The 19379-nt window shown below is 39.5% G+C and overlaps 1 protein-coding gene across 1 annotated transcript in view; it reads right to left on the bottom strand.

Moving 5' to 3' along the window:
- The window catches only part of LOC138096927 (zinc finger protein 836-like), a 53537-nt gene that overhangs the window by 27628 nt on the left and 6530 nt on the right, over positions 1-19379 (bottom strand). The window contains 3 exon segments of the mRNA XM_068993163.1: positions 307-311; positions 9406-10857; positions 15903-16029. Of these exon segments, the coding sequence (XP_068849264.1) occupies positions 307-311; positions 9406-10857; positions 15903-16029 (1584 nt within the window).

Below are 19379 nucleotides of genomic sequence, written 5' to 3'. Positions count from 1 at the left end.
CTCTTCCTCCTCTTCTTATGGGCTTCTTACTCAGACAACTTGCATCTTCAGAGGTCAAGCTTCAAAGCTGAAAACAGGCTGTTTAACGGTTAGAATAAACATACTCCCTCTTCCTCTGTTGCTACCACACACACACAGGGAAGATCTCACCATGTGGATTAAGAGTCCTGTGCTCCCCACTGTCACAGGAGGGACTCAGGACAGTAAACTCCCCCACAGAGACCAACCAGTCACTTTTCCCACACTTTTCATCATATCTCCCCACCCTCCTATGAGGCTGCTATGCCACACAGTAGCAGTGGGCACCTGAGCTGACCTGACAACCCCCTTCAGGTCACAGACCAGGCCCTGGTCCATCCCCACGCAGAATAGAGCACCTCCTCCACAGGCTAGATCTCAGTCCTCAGAAACAGGAGGACTCACAGTCCTGATGTTCAGTGACAAGTCCAGACTGGAATCACAGGGGCAATTAAATATTATTGAGATTTCGCCACATACCCATGATCTTAAGAATTCATGGTCAAAGTGTATAAAATATGTCTATACAAATGACTCATTGATCTACTATGAAGCCTGGATTGAGTACCACTAACCGAAGATTAAGCCCAACACATCTCCCACTTTTTCTTTTTCTTCTCCAGCTTTATTGAGATATAAAAGATGACTGAAAATGGAACAAGTGATTCTCTGACAAACATATACACTATGAATAATTATCACAATCAAGTAATCCATACTTCCGTCAACCCAAAATTACCATTTTGTGTGACTATGTAGTGAGAACATGTAATTCTTTCTGAGAAAATTTCAAGTATATAGAAACACACTGTTGATGAGAATTCAAGTTGGTGCAGCCACTGTGGAAAGTTCCTCAGAAAACTGAAAACAGAATTACCATACAATTTAGCTATCCCACTCCAAGGCATATAAACCGCACCAAATTATACCTCAAAAAGATTCATGCACCCCTATGTTTATAGCAGCAATATTTATAATACCCAAGATAAGGAAAAACTAAATGTCCACCAACAGATGTATAAATAAAGAAGACATGGTACATATATACAATGAAATATTACTCAGCCATATAAAGAATGAAAGGATGCCATCTGCCACAATATAGATGGACCTATGGAGAAGGAAATGGCAACCCACTCCAGTGTTCTTGCCTGGAGAATCCATGGACGGAGGAGCCTGGTAGGCTGCAGTCCATGGGGTCGCTGAGTCAGACACGACTGATCGACTTCACTTTCACTTTTTACTTTCATGCATTGGAGAAGGAAATGGCAACCCACTCCAGCATTCTTGCCTGGAGAATCCCAGGGAAGGGGGAGCCTGGTGGGCTGCCGTTTATGGGGTCGCACAGAGTTGGACATGACTGAAGCGACTTAGCAGCAGCAGAGATTATTATAAAGTGAAAGAAGTCAGAGAGAGGCAAATATATGATTATCATTCATTTCTAAAATCTTTAAAAAATGAAACAAGTGAACTGACTTACAAAACAGAAATAAGACTCACAGACTTAGAAACAAAATTATGGTTACCAAAGGAGAGTGCAGGGGGGAATAAAATAGAAGGTTGGGATTAATATATAAACAGTACTATATATAACACAGATAACTAATTAGACATACTGTATAGCACAGGGAACTAATTCAATAGTCTGTGATAATCTATGTGGGAAAAGAATCTGAAAAACAATCCACATGTATATGCACAACTAAATCACTTTGCTGTACACCTAAAAGTAACAAAACCTTGTAAATCAACTATACTCAAATAAAAAAAAAGAAAGAAAGAAATCACTTGTGAGCCAATTTCTTCATCATGGATGGGCTCTGTTGCAAAAACGTTCCAAGTTAATCCAGCCCATGTTTCAGAGAACTTGCAGAAAATAGCTAAGAGGGACCTGAGGGAAACATCTTTATATCACCTCAGAGTTCACAATTTTACTAGCTCACAGGAAGAGGAAGAAAACAATACAAGGCTAACCGGTAAAACTAGATTTTGACTGTTAGTACAGAAGATCATTGACATTTCTGCCAACTACTCATCAACATATTCTAAAATTAGGTGCCTACTTGCATCCTAAATAGCTTCGGTTGTATCCAACTCTTTGAGACCCTATAGACCGTAGCCTCCCAGGCTCTTTTGTGCATGGGATTTCTCCAAGCAAGAATACTGGAGTGGGTTGCCAGGCCTTCCTCCTAAAATTATGTACTACTTACCAAAGAAACTTTACATTTATAAGAAGAGAAGAAGCCATTCATGCCAGGAAAAAAATCTGAAACAAATTTTAAAAAGCCGTAATTGGACACACATCAATGTTACAACTCAATGATCCATATCAAAACAACCCAACACCCATTTGGATCCAGTTTTCCCCCCACCTGCACTATTAGGTGTTTCCATTTTATTTTGTTTACCTGTCTCCCTGTTTCATTGGTCGCGTGTATTTTTTGCTCCCCTCTGCTCTCCTGCTGTTTCTGGCCTCTTTGTTTCTTCCTTCACACCTGTCCTGCCCCTCTGTGCAAGCTGTTCTGCCTCTTGAGGTCTTTCTCCCACCCTTTCTGACTGTCATAAATAAAATTTCTGTGTGTTTCTGCCTCTTTCTTCCCCATCTTCGCTTTTTCTCAGCCCTCCGGATACACTCCCTTTCTCCTCAGAGACCCCAGGTGGCGATGCTTCCTTCCATCTCCTTCTTTCCCTCTGCTCTTCTTGTCACCCTCTGTCCACTTTTTCTCCCAGAACCACATGGCTCTGAAGGCCGAGGTTCCAACTCTTGTAACATTTTCTATTACTCTCTTCATGAAATGACCGTCCTCTGGGATCCCGCCTTCTCACGCTGATCCGGGTTCCCTTCCTTATGCTGCCCTGCAATCTTGCAGATACGACTTCATCACTTTCAGGTTACTGCTTCTTCGCGTGTCCCTCAGCGACCCTCTACGTTCCCACTCGTTTTCCCTCACTTTTCCCTCCAAGTTTTCCACTTCTCCCTCGGTCTCTCCTTTTCCAGATACCCCCTTATCCAAGTACAAAATGCCTGTCTTCCGGAAAGGACCACTTTCTAACGGGAGGGCGGAGAGGTCCTGGGGGCCGGAGAGCATGGGGCATCACACGACCCGCCCAGCTCACCTTCCCCCAGGCGAAGGCAGAAGACGCGGCCTCTGCGGCAGCGGAGCGGCCAGTGCTGCCTCCAGGGACCGAGAGTTCAAGGTTGGGGGGCGCAAATCCACCCCGCGGACGAGTATTTTACATGAGGTGAGGGTGGGGCGCGGGGGTCAGTAGAGGATTTTATGAAGGAAAGAGTCTTGAAAGGCGGTGTCTACATGGGACGAAAGCAGAAAAGCCAAGGGCAAGGACCGGCCCAGAGCGACTTCACACCAAAAAGAAAAGATACCGGACCCGAAACGGCGAAATCCAGATTTTCTGGGGCGGAGGGCCGGGTCCTGGCATGTTAGATCCCTAGCGACTCCCACACCTTGAGGACTAGGGGTACCGCACAGCACAAGTTCACGGTAGAAAGAAGAAACCTACCTCAGGCCCGTGACCTTGGCTGCGAGCTCCCCACCTTCCGGGTCATTAGGCTGGGCTCCTCGGGTTAGAGGCCGGGTTTCCGGGGCGGGGCCTACCGCCAAGGGGCGGAGCAAGAAAAAGGCCTAGCCCTGAGCCCCGTAAACTGGAGGGACTGGGAGAAGGGAGGGATTGGCTGCCTCAAGTTGCATACTGAGCTACTGCTAATCTGTATTAAAGATCTTTTTTCCTACTTCCTTGACGCCCGCCCCCCACCCCCACACGTTCTTGTTTCTATGGATCATATGAATAATAAAAATTGTTGACAAAAACAAACATTTTTAAAGCACCCACACCGAGTCAGGATTGCTCTGGGCCGCCCCTCCCTGGACTCCGCAGGTGAGCCTTTACATCTCGACTTTGCTTCCCATAATCGGCCCGTGGCCGGTGCCTCCCGCAGCAGAGGCTTCTAGGGCCCTACTCCCCATAGGTGCTGAAGAGATGGAGTCTGGTCTCCAAAACCGAAGGCACGAACACCTGTTTATCTCTTGGAGGAACTCCTTTATGTCCATCTTCTAGTCTTTTTATTCTCTCTTGATTTCTATACCAGAATTTCCATATGACGATACTGGCTCTAATTAACACATGTGGTCAATTCTCAGTGAGTCCAGCTTACCCTTGGTACCCTTTATAGGCAGTGGAAAACTTTGCTTCAGTACTTCATTGAAACAAAGCAATAGATAATACTATGATAAAAATAGTTCCTGAGTAGACTGTACATACTTTGTTACATAATCAGCATGGAGCCCTATACCAAGGTCACAGGACAAAAACCTCTGGAACTAACTCCCATAGCAAGTGTTGTCATGAATCTCCAGGTCTAATCCAGCTAGTTCTGTGACCCCCCATATTAAGTAAAACACCTACCCTATTAATCACCCTATAGAATCCTAATCAATCACCAAATGCCACCCCTTCCAGTAAGAATTTTCTGTCTGGAGGCTATAAAAATTGGCCACTAGCCCAACAAAGAGGTCAGCTCTCCCTTGAGCCATCCTGCTATTCTAACAGTCTCCCACTCTATTCTCCTCTCATTCCACCTCATGTCTGGAAATGCTTTTCCAACCCGCTCACAGACCAGGACAATCTGGAAGTTCACAAAAGATTAAATTAACTGTGAACCCAAGTGTAAAGATAGGCCGATTTTGTCTACCTATGTATCATCTGCATAATAAATAATGCAACAAGATTTGAACACATCTCTTGCTAGCTTCTACATATGTCTAGAAAGTAAAAGTTATCTAATCTAAAATGGCTGTATGGTGAAAATCTAAAAAAATATATAAAGTCCATTCTTTAAACATGTTTGCAAGCAAATGTAAAACGAGGAAGAGAAAAAGGAGGTCCTTATTAGAGTTGCACATTATTGTCAGGATCTCCTGTCTTCATCTTCCACATCTGTGAGTGTCTCTGCAGGGGGTGCCATGTTCAGTGATTGTTCCTATAGGAGTTGGTGCCCTTAACTTTGCTTCAGGAAGAAGGTGGGAAAGATGGGGAGGCGGGCTGTGGGTGTATAGGTCCCATCCAACTGAGTTTCTCTTCCCCAGCTCCTGGCTTGTCTCTCACTGAAAATGTATCTGTGACCACAGAGACTAGGCTATGCAAGAATTGACCAGGTCCAAGAGATTTTCATGGACTTTTAATAATCCTTTCAGTCCAAATTTGATTAGAAGCTGATATTTAACACTTGGTATTTCTAATCTCTTCATGCTGCAGAATAAAGCATTTCTTGCTAGTAAAAGTATATAGTTAAGGTCAGTCATTAAAATACAACTGCTTGAACTTAGGTATCCTTCTTTCAAAATGGTATCTGGAGAGCTAGGTTGCAATCTGTAATGCATCCTGTCATGATTTTAGACACATAGTAAAATCTTTTTCTCTGTTATTGTTCATCATTAAAAAATTATACAAGGAGAATTACAATAAAGGTATGAAAGGCCCCGGGCTCCACTCCACTCTTTCCCTCTCTGTCTCAGAGGGAGTTCTGAGGAAAGCGAACCTATGAAGAGGGCCAGAGGGCAAGGACCTAGGCCCTCGCCACCAGCTAGGAGAGGGAGTTTGAAAGCCTGCCAATCCAGCCCTGAAGGAGCCTTCCTGTGGCTTCAAACTCAAGAGGCCCTGAGCCACACCCACACCACTACGATGCTCCCACATGCACAGAAACTGTGGACTATCATCAAATGCTCACTGGGAAGCCTGTAAGCTTCGTACTGACTGGCTACATAGCAGCAGATAATGAATGTGCTCCTGCATGCTCAGTCACTCAAGTCCTCACTGACTCTTTGCAACCCCATGGACTGTAGCCATCCAGGTTCCACTGTTCATGGGATTTTCCAGGCAAGAATATTGGAGTGGGTTGCCATTCCTTCCTCCAGGGGGTCTTCCTGAATCAGGGACCCAACCCACATTGGATTTTTTTTTTTAACCACTTAACTACCTGGGAAGCCTGATTCAAGCTTGATTCTGGCCAGCTACAGAAATGGATATAAAATATATATGCCATAAAAAAGATGAAAATATGAAGGCACTTAAAATTCAAAATGAGATTCTCACAGTAAGACGAATATGCACATTCACCTAATCTTAATGACTTCAAAATTGTGCTACTTAGGGAATTTTCCAGTGGTCCAGTGGTTAGGATTCCATAGTTCCACTCTAGGGGCCCAAGTTCGATTCCTGGTTGGGGAATTAAGATCCATAAGCCCTGTGGCAGTGAAAAGAAGGAAAGATTTATTTCCTACAATGACATGATAAATTAAGTAAGACACCTGGGCATGAGTGTGTGGAGACAGGTACACTGGCAGTGAGAGATCGCCAACTTAGCCGTTGGATGGAGGGAGTCTAGGGTGCTCTGTGAAGGGTCAATGGAGGTGTTGACTACCCCTAGAACTGGTCATTTAGTTAAGCAAAAACAGGATTGTCTTCGTAGGCAATGGAAATTAACAAGTAAAATGCAAAATTCTGTTCATGCTGATTGTGCATTTTCATTCCAATGGTATCAAGAACATCATTTCCATTTAGAGTACACTAAAATCTGGGAGACAGAGATCAACTGTAGTCCAGGGAGTGTAGGTCAAAAGCAACCTGAGGAATCTCATATGAATTACAAAGCTCCAAAGTGGTCCAAGAATTAATACTTGGAAGAGGAGAAAATCTTTTTTTAATTTTAATTGGAGGCTCATTACAATACTGTAGTGGTTTTTACCATACACTGACGTGAATCAGCCATGGGCGTACATGTGTTCCCTATCCTGAACCCTCCTCCCACAACCCTCCCCATCCCATCCCTCAGGGTCATCCCAGTGCACTAGCCCTGAGCACCGTTTCATGCATCGAACCTGGACTGGTGATCTAGTTCACATATGGTAATATGTATGTTTCAATGCTATTCTCTCAAATCATCCCACCCTCACTTTAAATCATGTCAACAAGCAGGGTCCCCCTGCAGAGTCCTTTGATACCATTAAACAGCTTAAACGCTGAGGTTCTTGGGCATATTTGTTATCATTATTACATTTTTTATTACTCCATTATTCATGTATGTGTGTACATTTTAGTCTTTGAATTTCACTTGATGTCACATAACATCCTGACAATGTGAGACTTTACTCCAACCCCGTAACTCTGGAAAATAGCCAACATAAAAGAACTCCTTTTCTTCTTTTCTGTGGAAGGAGACCGCTTACTTGCTAAGAACTATGCTTCCTCTTTAATTTCAGTAAGATTCAGGATAGCCTATGTGTTTACTTCAGAAAGAGCAAGAAAGAAATCCCCCAACTCCCCATCGATTACCTTATGAATGATTACTGTTCCTCTTTCAGATCTGTGGATGAAAAGCTTAACATGATTTCATCAAAATTTACTTAAGCTTTTCTCCTCTCCCAAGTATGTTAATTCTTGGACCACTTTGGAGCTTTGTAATTCATATGGGACTTTGCCTAACTTGTTATACCTAACTTGTTTATATCCCTGGGTATAAAAGCTAAGTTTTCAATTTGACTTTTGAGGTTTTACAACTTTGGTTGCCACCATTCTATTTGAAGAATATTTCTTTTTTTTGGCTACCCACCAGGCAGCATGGCTTGTGGGATCTTAGTTCCCCTTCCCAGACCAGGGACTGAACCTGCACTGCCTGCACTGGACATGCGGAGTCTTAACCACTAGACTGCCAGGGAAGTCCCTAGTCACAGTGCAGTACAATACTTTCAGAAACTGGTATTGCTCGACATTTGTTCCTGCCTAAAGGGAAATGGTTTTTATCTATCATAATCGTGACCTATTTTTTTGAGTAAACACAACTTCATCTTGGATAATATTTCTTGTCGAATTCTGTGGTAATCAGTGAACCTGCATCTTATTTAAATATTCAATCTTTGGTAATACTGACCTATGAGATAAAGGTACAAGCATACTTTGGAAATACTGCAAATGCAGTTTCAGAGAATGATGATAAAGTGAATCACACAATAAAGTAGGTCACTCAAATTTTTTATATTCAGACTACATATAAAAGTTCTTTTTTGGACGATAAAGTATGCAATAGAAAATGTCTAAAACAATTTTTCAACTTTATCAACTAATTCATTTCCTGCACTGGGTCCTAATCACTGATGGTCTAACAAGAAATAAAATACTCTGCCTTCAGGAGGTTATATTCTATAAGGGAATGTCAGCAATCATCAAGTGAGATATGACCCTAGTAATGAATTAATACAATGACAGAAAGAGAGGCTGACCTAATTTAAACAATGTGTTGAGGAAGTGCTCATATGATAAAAGGACGTCTGAACAAAATCATTGATTAAAGAGCCTGTGATGCAAAACCACCTAGAGATCATGAGAAAAAGGATGAAAATGATGTTGGAAATTCATAAAAGCAAGAAAACAAATTGTGACCTGGAGTACCCCAAAGAAGACAGAGCTTTGGATCCATTTACAATTCTTGAATGGAAACAGAAGAGAATAAATCTATTTATTTAAGGCACTCAGTTTGCAGTAATTGGTATAGCAGAAATGGAAAATTTAGTATGGGGTATGTAGAAATGCAAAACAGTTTTCCAGAAACATTCTCATCTCATCAAGTGTCTATGGTTCTTGCACTACAGTTGATGTGATGTTGCAGTTCTACAAACTCTAATAAAACCGAAGATGTGAACACCTGTAAAAGCCTTGACACTTCACTACACTGTTCAATGTTCAAGATCATGGAACACCTGTAGGGACGTTTTAGGCTTAAAGGCACACTGAAGAAATCGCCACTCATTACGTTTGAAAGGTTTCTCTCCAGTATGAATTATCTGGCATACTATATATAAGGTATGAATTTTAACTAAACAGAGAGACGGTCATTAAACTTGTGAGGTTTCTTCCCATTACAGTTTACCTGGTGGTGAGTGCAAAAAAACTTCACAACACTCATGATATTTGTACAGTTTCTTCCCGCTATGAGTTCTCCAACAAACTGTAAGCTGTGAATTTTCAGATCTGAATTCTTTTTGAAGTATGAATTTTGAAGACCTTCCCACATATAGCACAATTACATGGTGTTTCTTAAGTTGGATTTTCTGATGTGTGGTAGGGTTGAGATCTGAGTAAAGGCTTTTCCACACAACAAATTTGCAATGTTTCTATTCGCTATGTGGACTTCCCTGGTGGCTCATTAGGTAAAGTGAGATCCCCTGGAGAAGGAAATGTCTACCCATTCCAGTATTCTTGCCTGGAGATCCAATGGACAAAGGAGCCTGACAGGCTACATGACTGGAGTGACTATCACTTTCACTTCCACTTATTCATTATGCAATCTGTGATGAATTCGAAGACACTGTTTGTAACCAAAGCCTTTGCCACACTGATCACATTTGTAAGGTTTCTCTCCAGTATGGACGAACTGATGACTGATGAGGGTTGGTCTACTGCTGAACATCTCACCACACTCATTACATTTGTAAGGTTTCTCTCCAGTATGAATTCTCTGATGAACTACGAGGTTTGAATTTCTATTAAAGACTTTGCCACACTCCCTACATTTGTAAGGTTTCTCTCCAGTATGAATCCTCTGATGAGCTGCAAGGCTTCCTTTCAGACTAAACAGATGGCCACACTGATTACATTTGTAAGGTCTGTCACCATTATGAATCGTTTGATGACGCACCAGATTGGATTTCTGATTAAAGAACTTGCCACACTCATTACATTTGTGAGGTTTGTCTCCAGTATGGACATGTTGATGCCGTATAAGGGCAGTCCTGTGATGAAAGTACTTGCCACATGTATTACATTTGTATGCTGTTACTGCAGTTTGAATTTGTTGATGCCTTGTAACAGTTTCCTTATCACAAAAAACCTTGACACATTCATTACATTTGTAAGGTTTTTCTCCAGTATGAATTCTGTGATGAACCGCAAGGTCTTTATTTTGATTAAAGACTCTGCCACATACATCACATTTAAATGGTTTTCTTTCAGTATGTTTTATCATATGTCTCCAGAGGCCTGAGGGATACCGAAAGGTTTTCCCACAGACACTGCATTTGTAAGGTGTCTCTCCAGTATGAATTCTCTTATGACATGTGAGGTATGAATTATGATTAAAACTCTTGTCACACACATTACATTTATAAGGTTTCTCTCCAGTATGAGTTCTCTGATGAACTTCAAGGTGGGAATTTCGACTAAAGATCTTTCCACAAAAGTTACATTTACGCAATTTCTTTCCTGGATGGATTATCTGATGTCTACTGAAGTCTGAGCCTTTAAGAAAGATTTTGCCACCCTCATTACATTTGTAAGGTCTTTCCCTGTGTGCTTTCTGGTCTTGTGTCAATATTGAAGGATGCATAAAATCACTCCCATATATATTAGAAATTTTGGATTGGCCAGAAGGAGAAATTTCCTGAGATGGTGAAAATGACGTACTACTGTTCATGTTGTCCTCAGCTTGATGAAATTCATCAATTGTTTGTCTACTCTGAAACATGCACAGTGCATCCCAAGAGCTTAATGGAAGTATATTTGCAATCAGCTTCTTTTCTGTATCCTTTCCACTGGGCTGAACTCTTCCATAAGTGACAACTTCCTTATGGGATGTAGGGATATTTTTATAATTTCTTTCATCATCTCTCCACTGATACCCAAGGTCACACCTATTTTCCTGTAATTCTTGATGGTAAAAATGCTTGATTTCGTGGCTTTCATGGTTTTCCAACATCACTGTTTGGAATCTTTCTCCTATATCCATGTTTGATTTTAGTTGTGATTTCTTGATCATGTGTATATGAGAGATAGCTACAAAATATAAAGAATCACAGATATATTACTATACTGTATGAATAAATATTTTTTCAACCACAATGTTAAAAATTTTTAGGAAAACTGAAGGATAAGATTCTTCACTATAGAAACAGTGGTTACCCGTAACTCAAATCAAGCTTAGGGTAGTCTATTTTCAAACACACAATGACATAACATTAAAACTGGAAAAACTTATATTACCTCTCAAAAATAAAGGTACTTTTCCACCATAACCACAAAACCCAAAGAAATTAAAGACTAAACATACAAACACTAGGGAGTTTAGAAAGGAAATCATAGGCAAGAAGTGAGTTGGGTAACTAACACTGTTATTCAGGAATCCCTCTTCAAAATGGTTTCAGAGTCATCACAGCTGCACATAGTAAGTTGTATCCTGAGAAAGTTGTCCAAGGGATGAAACGAAATCATTTTACAGTGTGAATAATAAGAAAGGTGGAGTGATGGGTCCACTCCACCCAGTATTTCCAAGGAATACCTGGAAACTGGGGAGATCAGGAGAACCATTAAAATAAGTGAGTAAAGGTTAGTGTTTCTATCTACATCAAAGGAACATGAAAAAAAGAGAAAGACAGATAAAGGGTCTGAGTAGATTTCAGGGAATAATAAACAGAGGATATCATGGCTTATGACTGTATGTACGTGTGAATAAAACTGTAAGTTCAGGCAACTAAAAATACTGAGGTTAAAAGGAAAAAAGAATTGGTTTAGCTATTCCATTTTTAACTATGGAAATTATACTGTGGGTATGTAGCCAAAATGAAAGAGATTTAAAAAGAGAAGAGAATGGGATATTTCAGATATAAAGTAGGTGTACATCTATTACATTATTTGCTAAGTAGGTTATCAAATCCAGTATTTCACAAGCCCCATTTCCATGCATATTTTCATAAAGAACAGATATTATGTTGTATGAGACGTGTAAGAATGATCTTTGTTGAAACCTGAAGGAAACACTAGAATAAGACCATCAAAAGGAAATGGATGTGTTTTTTTCTGTACACAAACATATAGATAGAAAAAAGTCAAAAAGTATAAAAGTTCCCCAAAATCTTGCAAAAAGAACAAAACTATCATATAATGGAGCATGTTAAGATTTTGGGACTATATCAAAAATTAAATCAAAATTAAATCACTGTGTTAAAAGATATCTGCACTCCCACGCTCATTAAAGCAATAACCACAAATGCTACAACATCAGAACAACTGTATAATCCAACAAATGAATGGGGGAAAAAATCTGGGAGTGATACACAGTATGTACCCATAAAGAATAAAAATATCCTGGGTGTTTTCAACAACACAGATGGACCTTGAAGGTGTATGCTCAGTAAAAATAATTCAGAGGAAAAAAAGCACAGAATTATTCCATGTATGTATAAAATAAAATTAATTTAGGAAAAACACACACACAAAAAAACAAGAGGCAAACTAAGGGCAACACAGAATAGTTGTTAGCAAACTCAGGGGGTTAGTAGAATGGGGGATATTACTAAAAGGAATAAATTTACAGTTCTTAAAGACTTCTACAAATCTAATATACAGCATGATAATGATACCTGTCACTACTATATTACATCCTTAAAAGTTAATAAGACACTAGACCTTAAACAGCTCACCACTTCTCAGAAAAAAGGTGGAACTATGTCACAGATGCATACATTAAGTAACCTATCAAGGTAATTACAATAGAACTATCAAATAATTACACTATAGATCTTAAACTAACACAATGATAAACATTAATTAAATTTCAATAAACCAGAGAAAGAGAAAAAATGAGCACATAGACAAAACAGTCCCGGTTTATCAACTGAACAGAAATAAATTGAAGGAAAAAATGATAATAAAAATTCAACCCAAATAAAAACTGTTAGGCATACACAACACACCTAAGCTAGCAGAAGGTAGGAGAAAAAACTGGATTAGAGATCAATGAAATAGCGAATAATAACTACATAAACTTGTAATACCACAAGTTGGTTCTTTGAAAAGAATAACAAAACTGACAAACCCTTATGTAGAATAACTTACAAAAGGAACGAAGACTCAAATTACTGAAATTAGAAATGAGAAAGACATTACAACTGATTCAACTGAAATCAAGAAAATTAGAAGGAAACACTAAGAAAATTCTATGTGTAGGTAATGGATAAAGTAGAACAAATGAATACATTTCTAGAGAATAACAACCTATCAATATATTATTAGAACCAGGAAGAAATTAATATCTGTACAAACCAGTCATGGAAAGGAGATGGAATTGTTAATCAAAAATCATTGTGAGGCAAGTCACATACATTCACTGCACAATTGCAGACAACACTTCAAAACAGTTAGGTCAAGCTTCCTTAAACTTTTTCAGAAAACACAGAAGAAAAAGGAAAAGTTCCAGACTCTATAAAGCAGGAATTCCTCTAATACCGATGCTAGTCAAAGACACAAGAAAACCACAGATCAAAATTTCTAATAATGAAGCAAAATCAATAAACGTAAACTAAAATTAACACCACACTAAAAGGATTATATGCAACCATAAGGTGATATATTCTTGAAATGTAAGAATGGTTCAAAAAGGATATTAATGGAATGAAACAAAAAATAAAATGATCATCTGAACTAATGCAGTAAAAAGCATTTGACACAAGTCAACAGCTTTTCATAATAAAACACTTGATAAACAAGGAATTTAAAAAGCTATGGCAACATGCTAAAGGACAAATCTTATACAAGGACAGAAAGATGTGTACATGGTAAACTAAAAACATGGCTAAAAAACATTAGAAAAGACACAATTGACACAAAGACATCCTAAACTCAAGGATTTGAAGTCAATATTGTCAAGATGTCAGTATTAACCAAGCAATCAACAGATTCAACCCACTGCTAAGTAAAATCAATAGTACTTCTTGGAGAAATGATAAACACATCTTACAAATTCATTTGGAATCTCAAAAGATGCTGAAGAGCAAAGTACGCTTAAAAAGAACAAAGCCAGAGGTCTCGCAGGTCTTTTATTTCAAAACTTACTCCAAACCTATGTTAATAAAACGATGTGGTACAAAGATAAAGATAGAGCAACTGGTGGAATAGTACAGGGACATTAAAAAAAAAATCTCTCATATATGGTCAAATGTTCTAGAAGGGGGTCAAGACAACTCAATGGAGGAAGGGCAGTCTATTAAAAAAAAGAAAACGTGGAGAAAAACAGTTCTCCAAATATACAACAATTTAGCTGGACCATTAACTGACATAATATACAAAACCAATAAAAGACCTAACCAAGCCCAAAATGCATAAAACTGCTAGAAATAAACATGCAGGAAAAGCTTTATGACATAGCAGTCACCAATGATTTATTATACATAACATGAAAAGCACCAGTGACAAACCTAAAACAGAAATATGAGCTACTTCAAAATTATAAACTACTGTGCATTAGATCACACCTAGTAGAGTGAAAGATAATCTATGCGATGGCAGGAAATATTTGCAAATGATTTATGTCATAATAAAATATCAAGAATATGTAAACAACTCTAAAAACAACTAATCACTGGAATTTCCTGGTGATCCAATGGTTAAGATTCCACACTTCCAGTGGAGTGGGCATGGGTTCGACCCCTGGTCAGGGAACTAACATCCCACATGCCACATGGTAAGGCCAAAAAATAAACCAATAAGATAAAAATTTTTTAAATAAATAAAAATTAGAAAAGAACTAATCACCCATTCTACCTGGATGGGGCTGGCTCATCTTCCATCAACCAACCCACACACTGAAAACAGAAAACAAGCACTCTAAGTAACATGAAATACATAAACTGATGATTAGAGAAACAAATTGAGACCATTTATTATGCATAGAAATGTACAAAATGAAAGCAGCAGTGCCAAAAACAAATGATGGTTCATCACTGAAGGTATCACTCCACCTCATAAGCTGTCTCAGTATTTGTTTGGAGAAGAGGAGGGTTCCACACCATGGTCTGTGGGATCTTAGTTCGCTGACCAGGGATGGAACCTGCACCTAACCACTGGACTGAGAGAGAATTCTCAAGCTCTCTCATTAAGATGCTTCAAGCTTAAGTGTGGACGTAGAATGGTGCACCCAAGCATCAACAATATGGCATCAACAACAGTTTATTCAATACCCTTGCATGAGGATGTGGACTTGGATGATGTTATCTCTAGAGAAAATTCTCAAACCATTTCTTGAGGATCCAAGTAGGTGGTCACTAGGGGCTTCCCTGGTGGCTCAGTGGCAAAGAATCCACCTGCCAAAGCAGGAGATACAGATTCAAACTCTGATCCAAGATCTCTCATGACAGGGAGAAAATAAGGCCCTGAGCCACAACTATGGAGCCTGTGCTCTCAAGTTCAGGAGCCAAAACCATTAAGCCCTGACAGTTTAGAGCCCGTGCTCCATAACAAGAGAAGATCGCACATCACAACTAGAGTAGCCCCCACTTGCTGCATCCAGAGAAAAGCCCGCACAGCAATGAAGATCCAACAAAATTAAAAATAAATAAATTAATTAATTCTTAAAAGAAAAAAATGAGGGAGAGAAAGTCAACTACTGTGGTTTTTCCAGAATCTCAACTCTGTGTTCACATGAGAGTGAGGACATTACAGGTGGCTCTGGAAAAATGTTTCACAAAATCATCAACCGCCTGCCATGTTTTTGATTCAGAGGGGAACAACGTAATATGCAGGTATCATCCAACACTCTTCTAATAAGTACTGAGTCAAAAGCACAGAAGCAGAATACAGAGAATTAAAATATTTTAAAAGTTTCCAGATGAGGGTTAGACATTGAGCGCTGGAAAAACTCCTAACGTGAAGTGGCCAGATCATCTGAAGGAAGGGCATGTTTAAACTCCTGAGCCTACATCATGAAGGTTTTCATGCCTGAGTCAACACGGCTTTGAGCTCCATTAAGCAAGATAGGGAGTTCCAAAAGGCCAAGAGCAGTAAATGCAAAAATACCCTCCCAACTTTTGGAAGGAAATTATCCTCACCCACAGAGAGCAGGTTCCTGAGGGTCTCCACCATCACGTCCCTGTACAAGGTCTTCTGAGCAGGGTCCAGACATTCCCACTCTTCTGGAGAGAATTGAACGGCCACATCCTTGAAGGTCAATTGTGCCTTAAGTTTAAAACAAAAACACTTAACCAGCGGAACATGAGCAGAGTTCTTATTTGCATATACAATGAGTAGAGGTGAAAAGATCAAGTTGAAGTAGGTATTGTGACAGAGCCATGTAAAGGTATTTGACACTACCTCTGTCTAATTTAATTTCTTATGCTTTATCATAAAGATTACAATATCCTCCAAATAGATACAGGTTTTTCATTTTCTTACGAAATACATGAATCAGATACAAATAAAAATTCAAAGCTGGGCTGTCTATATGAAAGTCTTAGTATGTTCCATCACTGAGGGATGATCAAAGCTGGATGTGGAGGAGCATGAGTGACCTTCAGTGATGACAAAGTCTATAGTGTGTTTAAGGAAAACTCAAAATTTTTAATCATGATGATGACAGGAGCAGCAAAGATGAACACCATTTGAACTTCCTGTCTGAAATACATTACTCTAAATGTTTTACATGTATTAACTTGTTGTCAGCATCACAGCTCATTAGAGAAAGACCTATTCTGATCTTGCAAATGAGACCTGTGTCAAAGACACAAGGAGAAACTCCAATCAGGTCTAGAAGTTAAGGAATCACAGAGCAAGCAACTGAACTCCTAAGGCTGGACTTTAGAACTGAAGTTTAAAATGAAAGAGTTAAGTAACACAGAGAACATTAAAAGTATATTGCCAGAATGTTTCATGGAGAAAACATGAAAGAAGTTCAAGGTGCACAACATAGATTGGCCTAAAAGGTCTTTATACATGTGTGTGCATACACATGCACAAGAAATGTTAGTAATTTTATTATTACTTAAACCATTAATATGATAGTGTAGAAAAAGTTGGAAGCCAGAGGATATGCTAGAAATATAATTGCTATAACAAAAAAATATTGTAGTTTTAAAATCATGACTTTTACATAAAGCATGGAACTGCATATCCATGAATGCATGTACTAAAATGCATGTACTTAAAATGCTTAAAACTCAACATTCAAAAAACTAGGATCATGGTATCCAGACCCATTACCTCATGGCAAATCGATGGGGAAACAATGGAAACAGTGAGAGACTTTATTTTCTTGTGCTTCAAAATCACTGCAGATGGTGACTGCAGCCATGAAATTAAAAAACGCTTGCTCCTTGGAAGGAAAGCTATAACAACCCTAGACAGCATATTAAAAAGCAGAAACTTTACTTTGCCAATGAAAGTCTGTCTAGTCAAAGCTATGGTTTTTCCAGTAGTCATGTATGGATGTGTGAGTTGGATTATAAAGAAAGCTGAACACCACAGAATTGATGCTTTTGAACTGTGGTGTTGGAGAAGACTCTTGAGAGTCCCTTGGACTGCAAGGAGATCCAACCAGTCCATCCTAAAAGAAATCAGTGCTGAATATTCATTGGAAGAACTGATGCTGAAACTCCAATACTTTGGACACCTGATGCAAAGAACTGACTCGGAAAAGACTGTGATGCTGGGAAAGAGTGAAGGCAGAAGGGGATGACAGAAAAGATGATTGGATGGCATCACCGACTCAATGGACATGAGTGTGAGCAAGCTCGAGGAATTGGTGATGGACAGGGAGGCCTGGCGTGCTGTAGTCCTTGGGGCCACAAAGAGTCTGAGAGACTGAGCGACTGAACTGAACTGAATGTATGTATACACATCAACACTAAATTAATAAAAATGAGAGGAATATATTCTAGGCAGATTTTTCAGATGTTTTCCTCATCACTTTTATTCATGTGGATCTTCCAGACAATGAAAATGACTGAACAATCAACTGTACTGAACTGCATTTGTCAACATGGTTTTATAACAGGCTACTGAAAAACAGTGCAGACATTTAAAAAAGTAGAGTATTTTAATTCCAACCTCAACAAAATAACTGTATTAAAAATATAATTTTGTCCATTTCAACTTTCACAGGAAGGCACTGTTGTCTTTCAGTCACTAAGTCCTCTCCCACTCTTTGTAACCACATGAACTGCAGCACTCCAGGCTTCTCTGTCCATCACAATCACCCTGAGTTTGCTCACTCATGTCCATTGAGTCAATGCTACCACCAACCATCTCGTCCTCTGTCCCCCTTTCTCCTCCTGCCCTCAGTTTTTCCCAGCTCAGGGTCTTTTCCATGAGTCAGTTCTTTGATTCAGGTGGCCAAAGTACTGGAGTTTCAGCTTCAGCATCAGTCCTTCCAATGAATATTCAGGGTTGATTTCCTTTAGGATTGACTGGTTTGATTGCCTTGCTGTCCAAGGGACTCTCTAGAGTCTTCTCCAGCACCACAGTTCAAAAGCATCAATTTTTCGGATGCTCAGCCTTCTTCATGGTCCAACTGTCACATCCATACTGACTACTAGAAAAAACATAAATTTGACTATATGGACCTTTGCTGGCAAAGTGTTGTCTCTGATTTTTAAAACACTGTCTAGGTTTGACATTCTCTTCCAAGGAGGAAGCATCTTTTAATTTTGTGGGCACAGTCACTGTCTGCAGTGATTTTGGAGCCCAAGAAAATGAAATCTGACATTTCCCCCATCTATTTGTCATGAAGGGATAGGACCGGATACCATGATTTTCATTTTTGAATGTTGACTTTTAAGCCAGGTTTTTCACTCTTCACTTTCACATTCAACAAGAGGCTCTTTGGTTCCTCTTCACTCTCTGCCATTAAAGTGGTACCATCTGCATATCTGAAGTTGTTGATATTTCTCCTGGCAATCTTGATTCCAGTTTGTGATTCATCTAGCCTGGCATTTCTCATGATGTACACTGCATATAAGTTAAATAAGCAGGGTGACAATATACAGTCTTGACATACTCCTTTCCCAATTTGAACCAGTCCATTGTTCCATGTCTCATTCTAAGTGTTCCTTCTTGCCCGGCCTACAGGTTTCTCAGGAGGCAGGTAAGGTGGTCTGGTACTCCTATCTCTTTAGGAATATTCCAGTTTGTTGTGATCCACACAAAGGCTTTAGTATAGTCAATGAAGCAGAAGTAGATGTTTTCTTGGAACTTCCATGCTTTTTCTATGACCCAGCATACGTTGGCAATTTGGTCTCTGGGTCCACTGCCTTTTCTCAATCCAGCTTACATGAAATGTTCCCTTGGTAACTCCAATTTTCTTAAAAAAGATCACTAGTCTTTCCATTCTATTGTTTTCCTTTATTTCTTTGCATTTGTCACTGAAGAAGGCTTTCTTTATTCTCCTTGCTATTCTCTGGAACTCTGCATTCAAGTGAGTATATCTTTCCCTTTCTCGCTTCTCTTCTTTTCTCAGCTCTTTGTAAGGCGTCCTCAGGCAACCATTTTGCCTTCTTGCATTTCTTTTTCTTGGGGACGGTTTTGGTCATCAC

The sequence above is a fragment of the Capricornis sumatraensis genome, chromosome 20 (genome assembly GCF_032405125.1).
Source record: "Capricornis sumatraensis isolate serow.1 chromosome 20, serow.2, whole genome shotgun sequence".
Classification (NCBI taxonomy): domain Eukaryota; kingdom Metazoa; phylum Chordata; class Mammalia; order Artiodactyla; family Bovidae; genus Capricornis; species Capricornis sumatraensis.
This window is presented reverse-complemented; position numbering and strand designations above follow the sequence as displayed.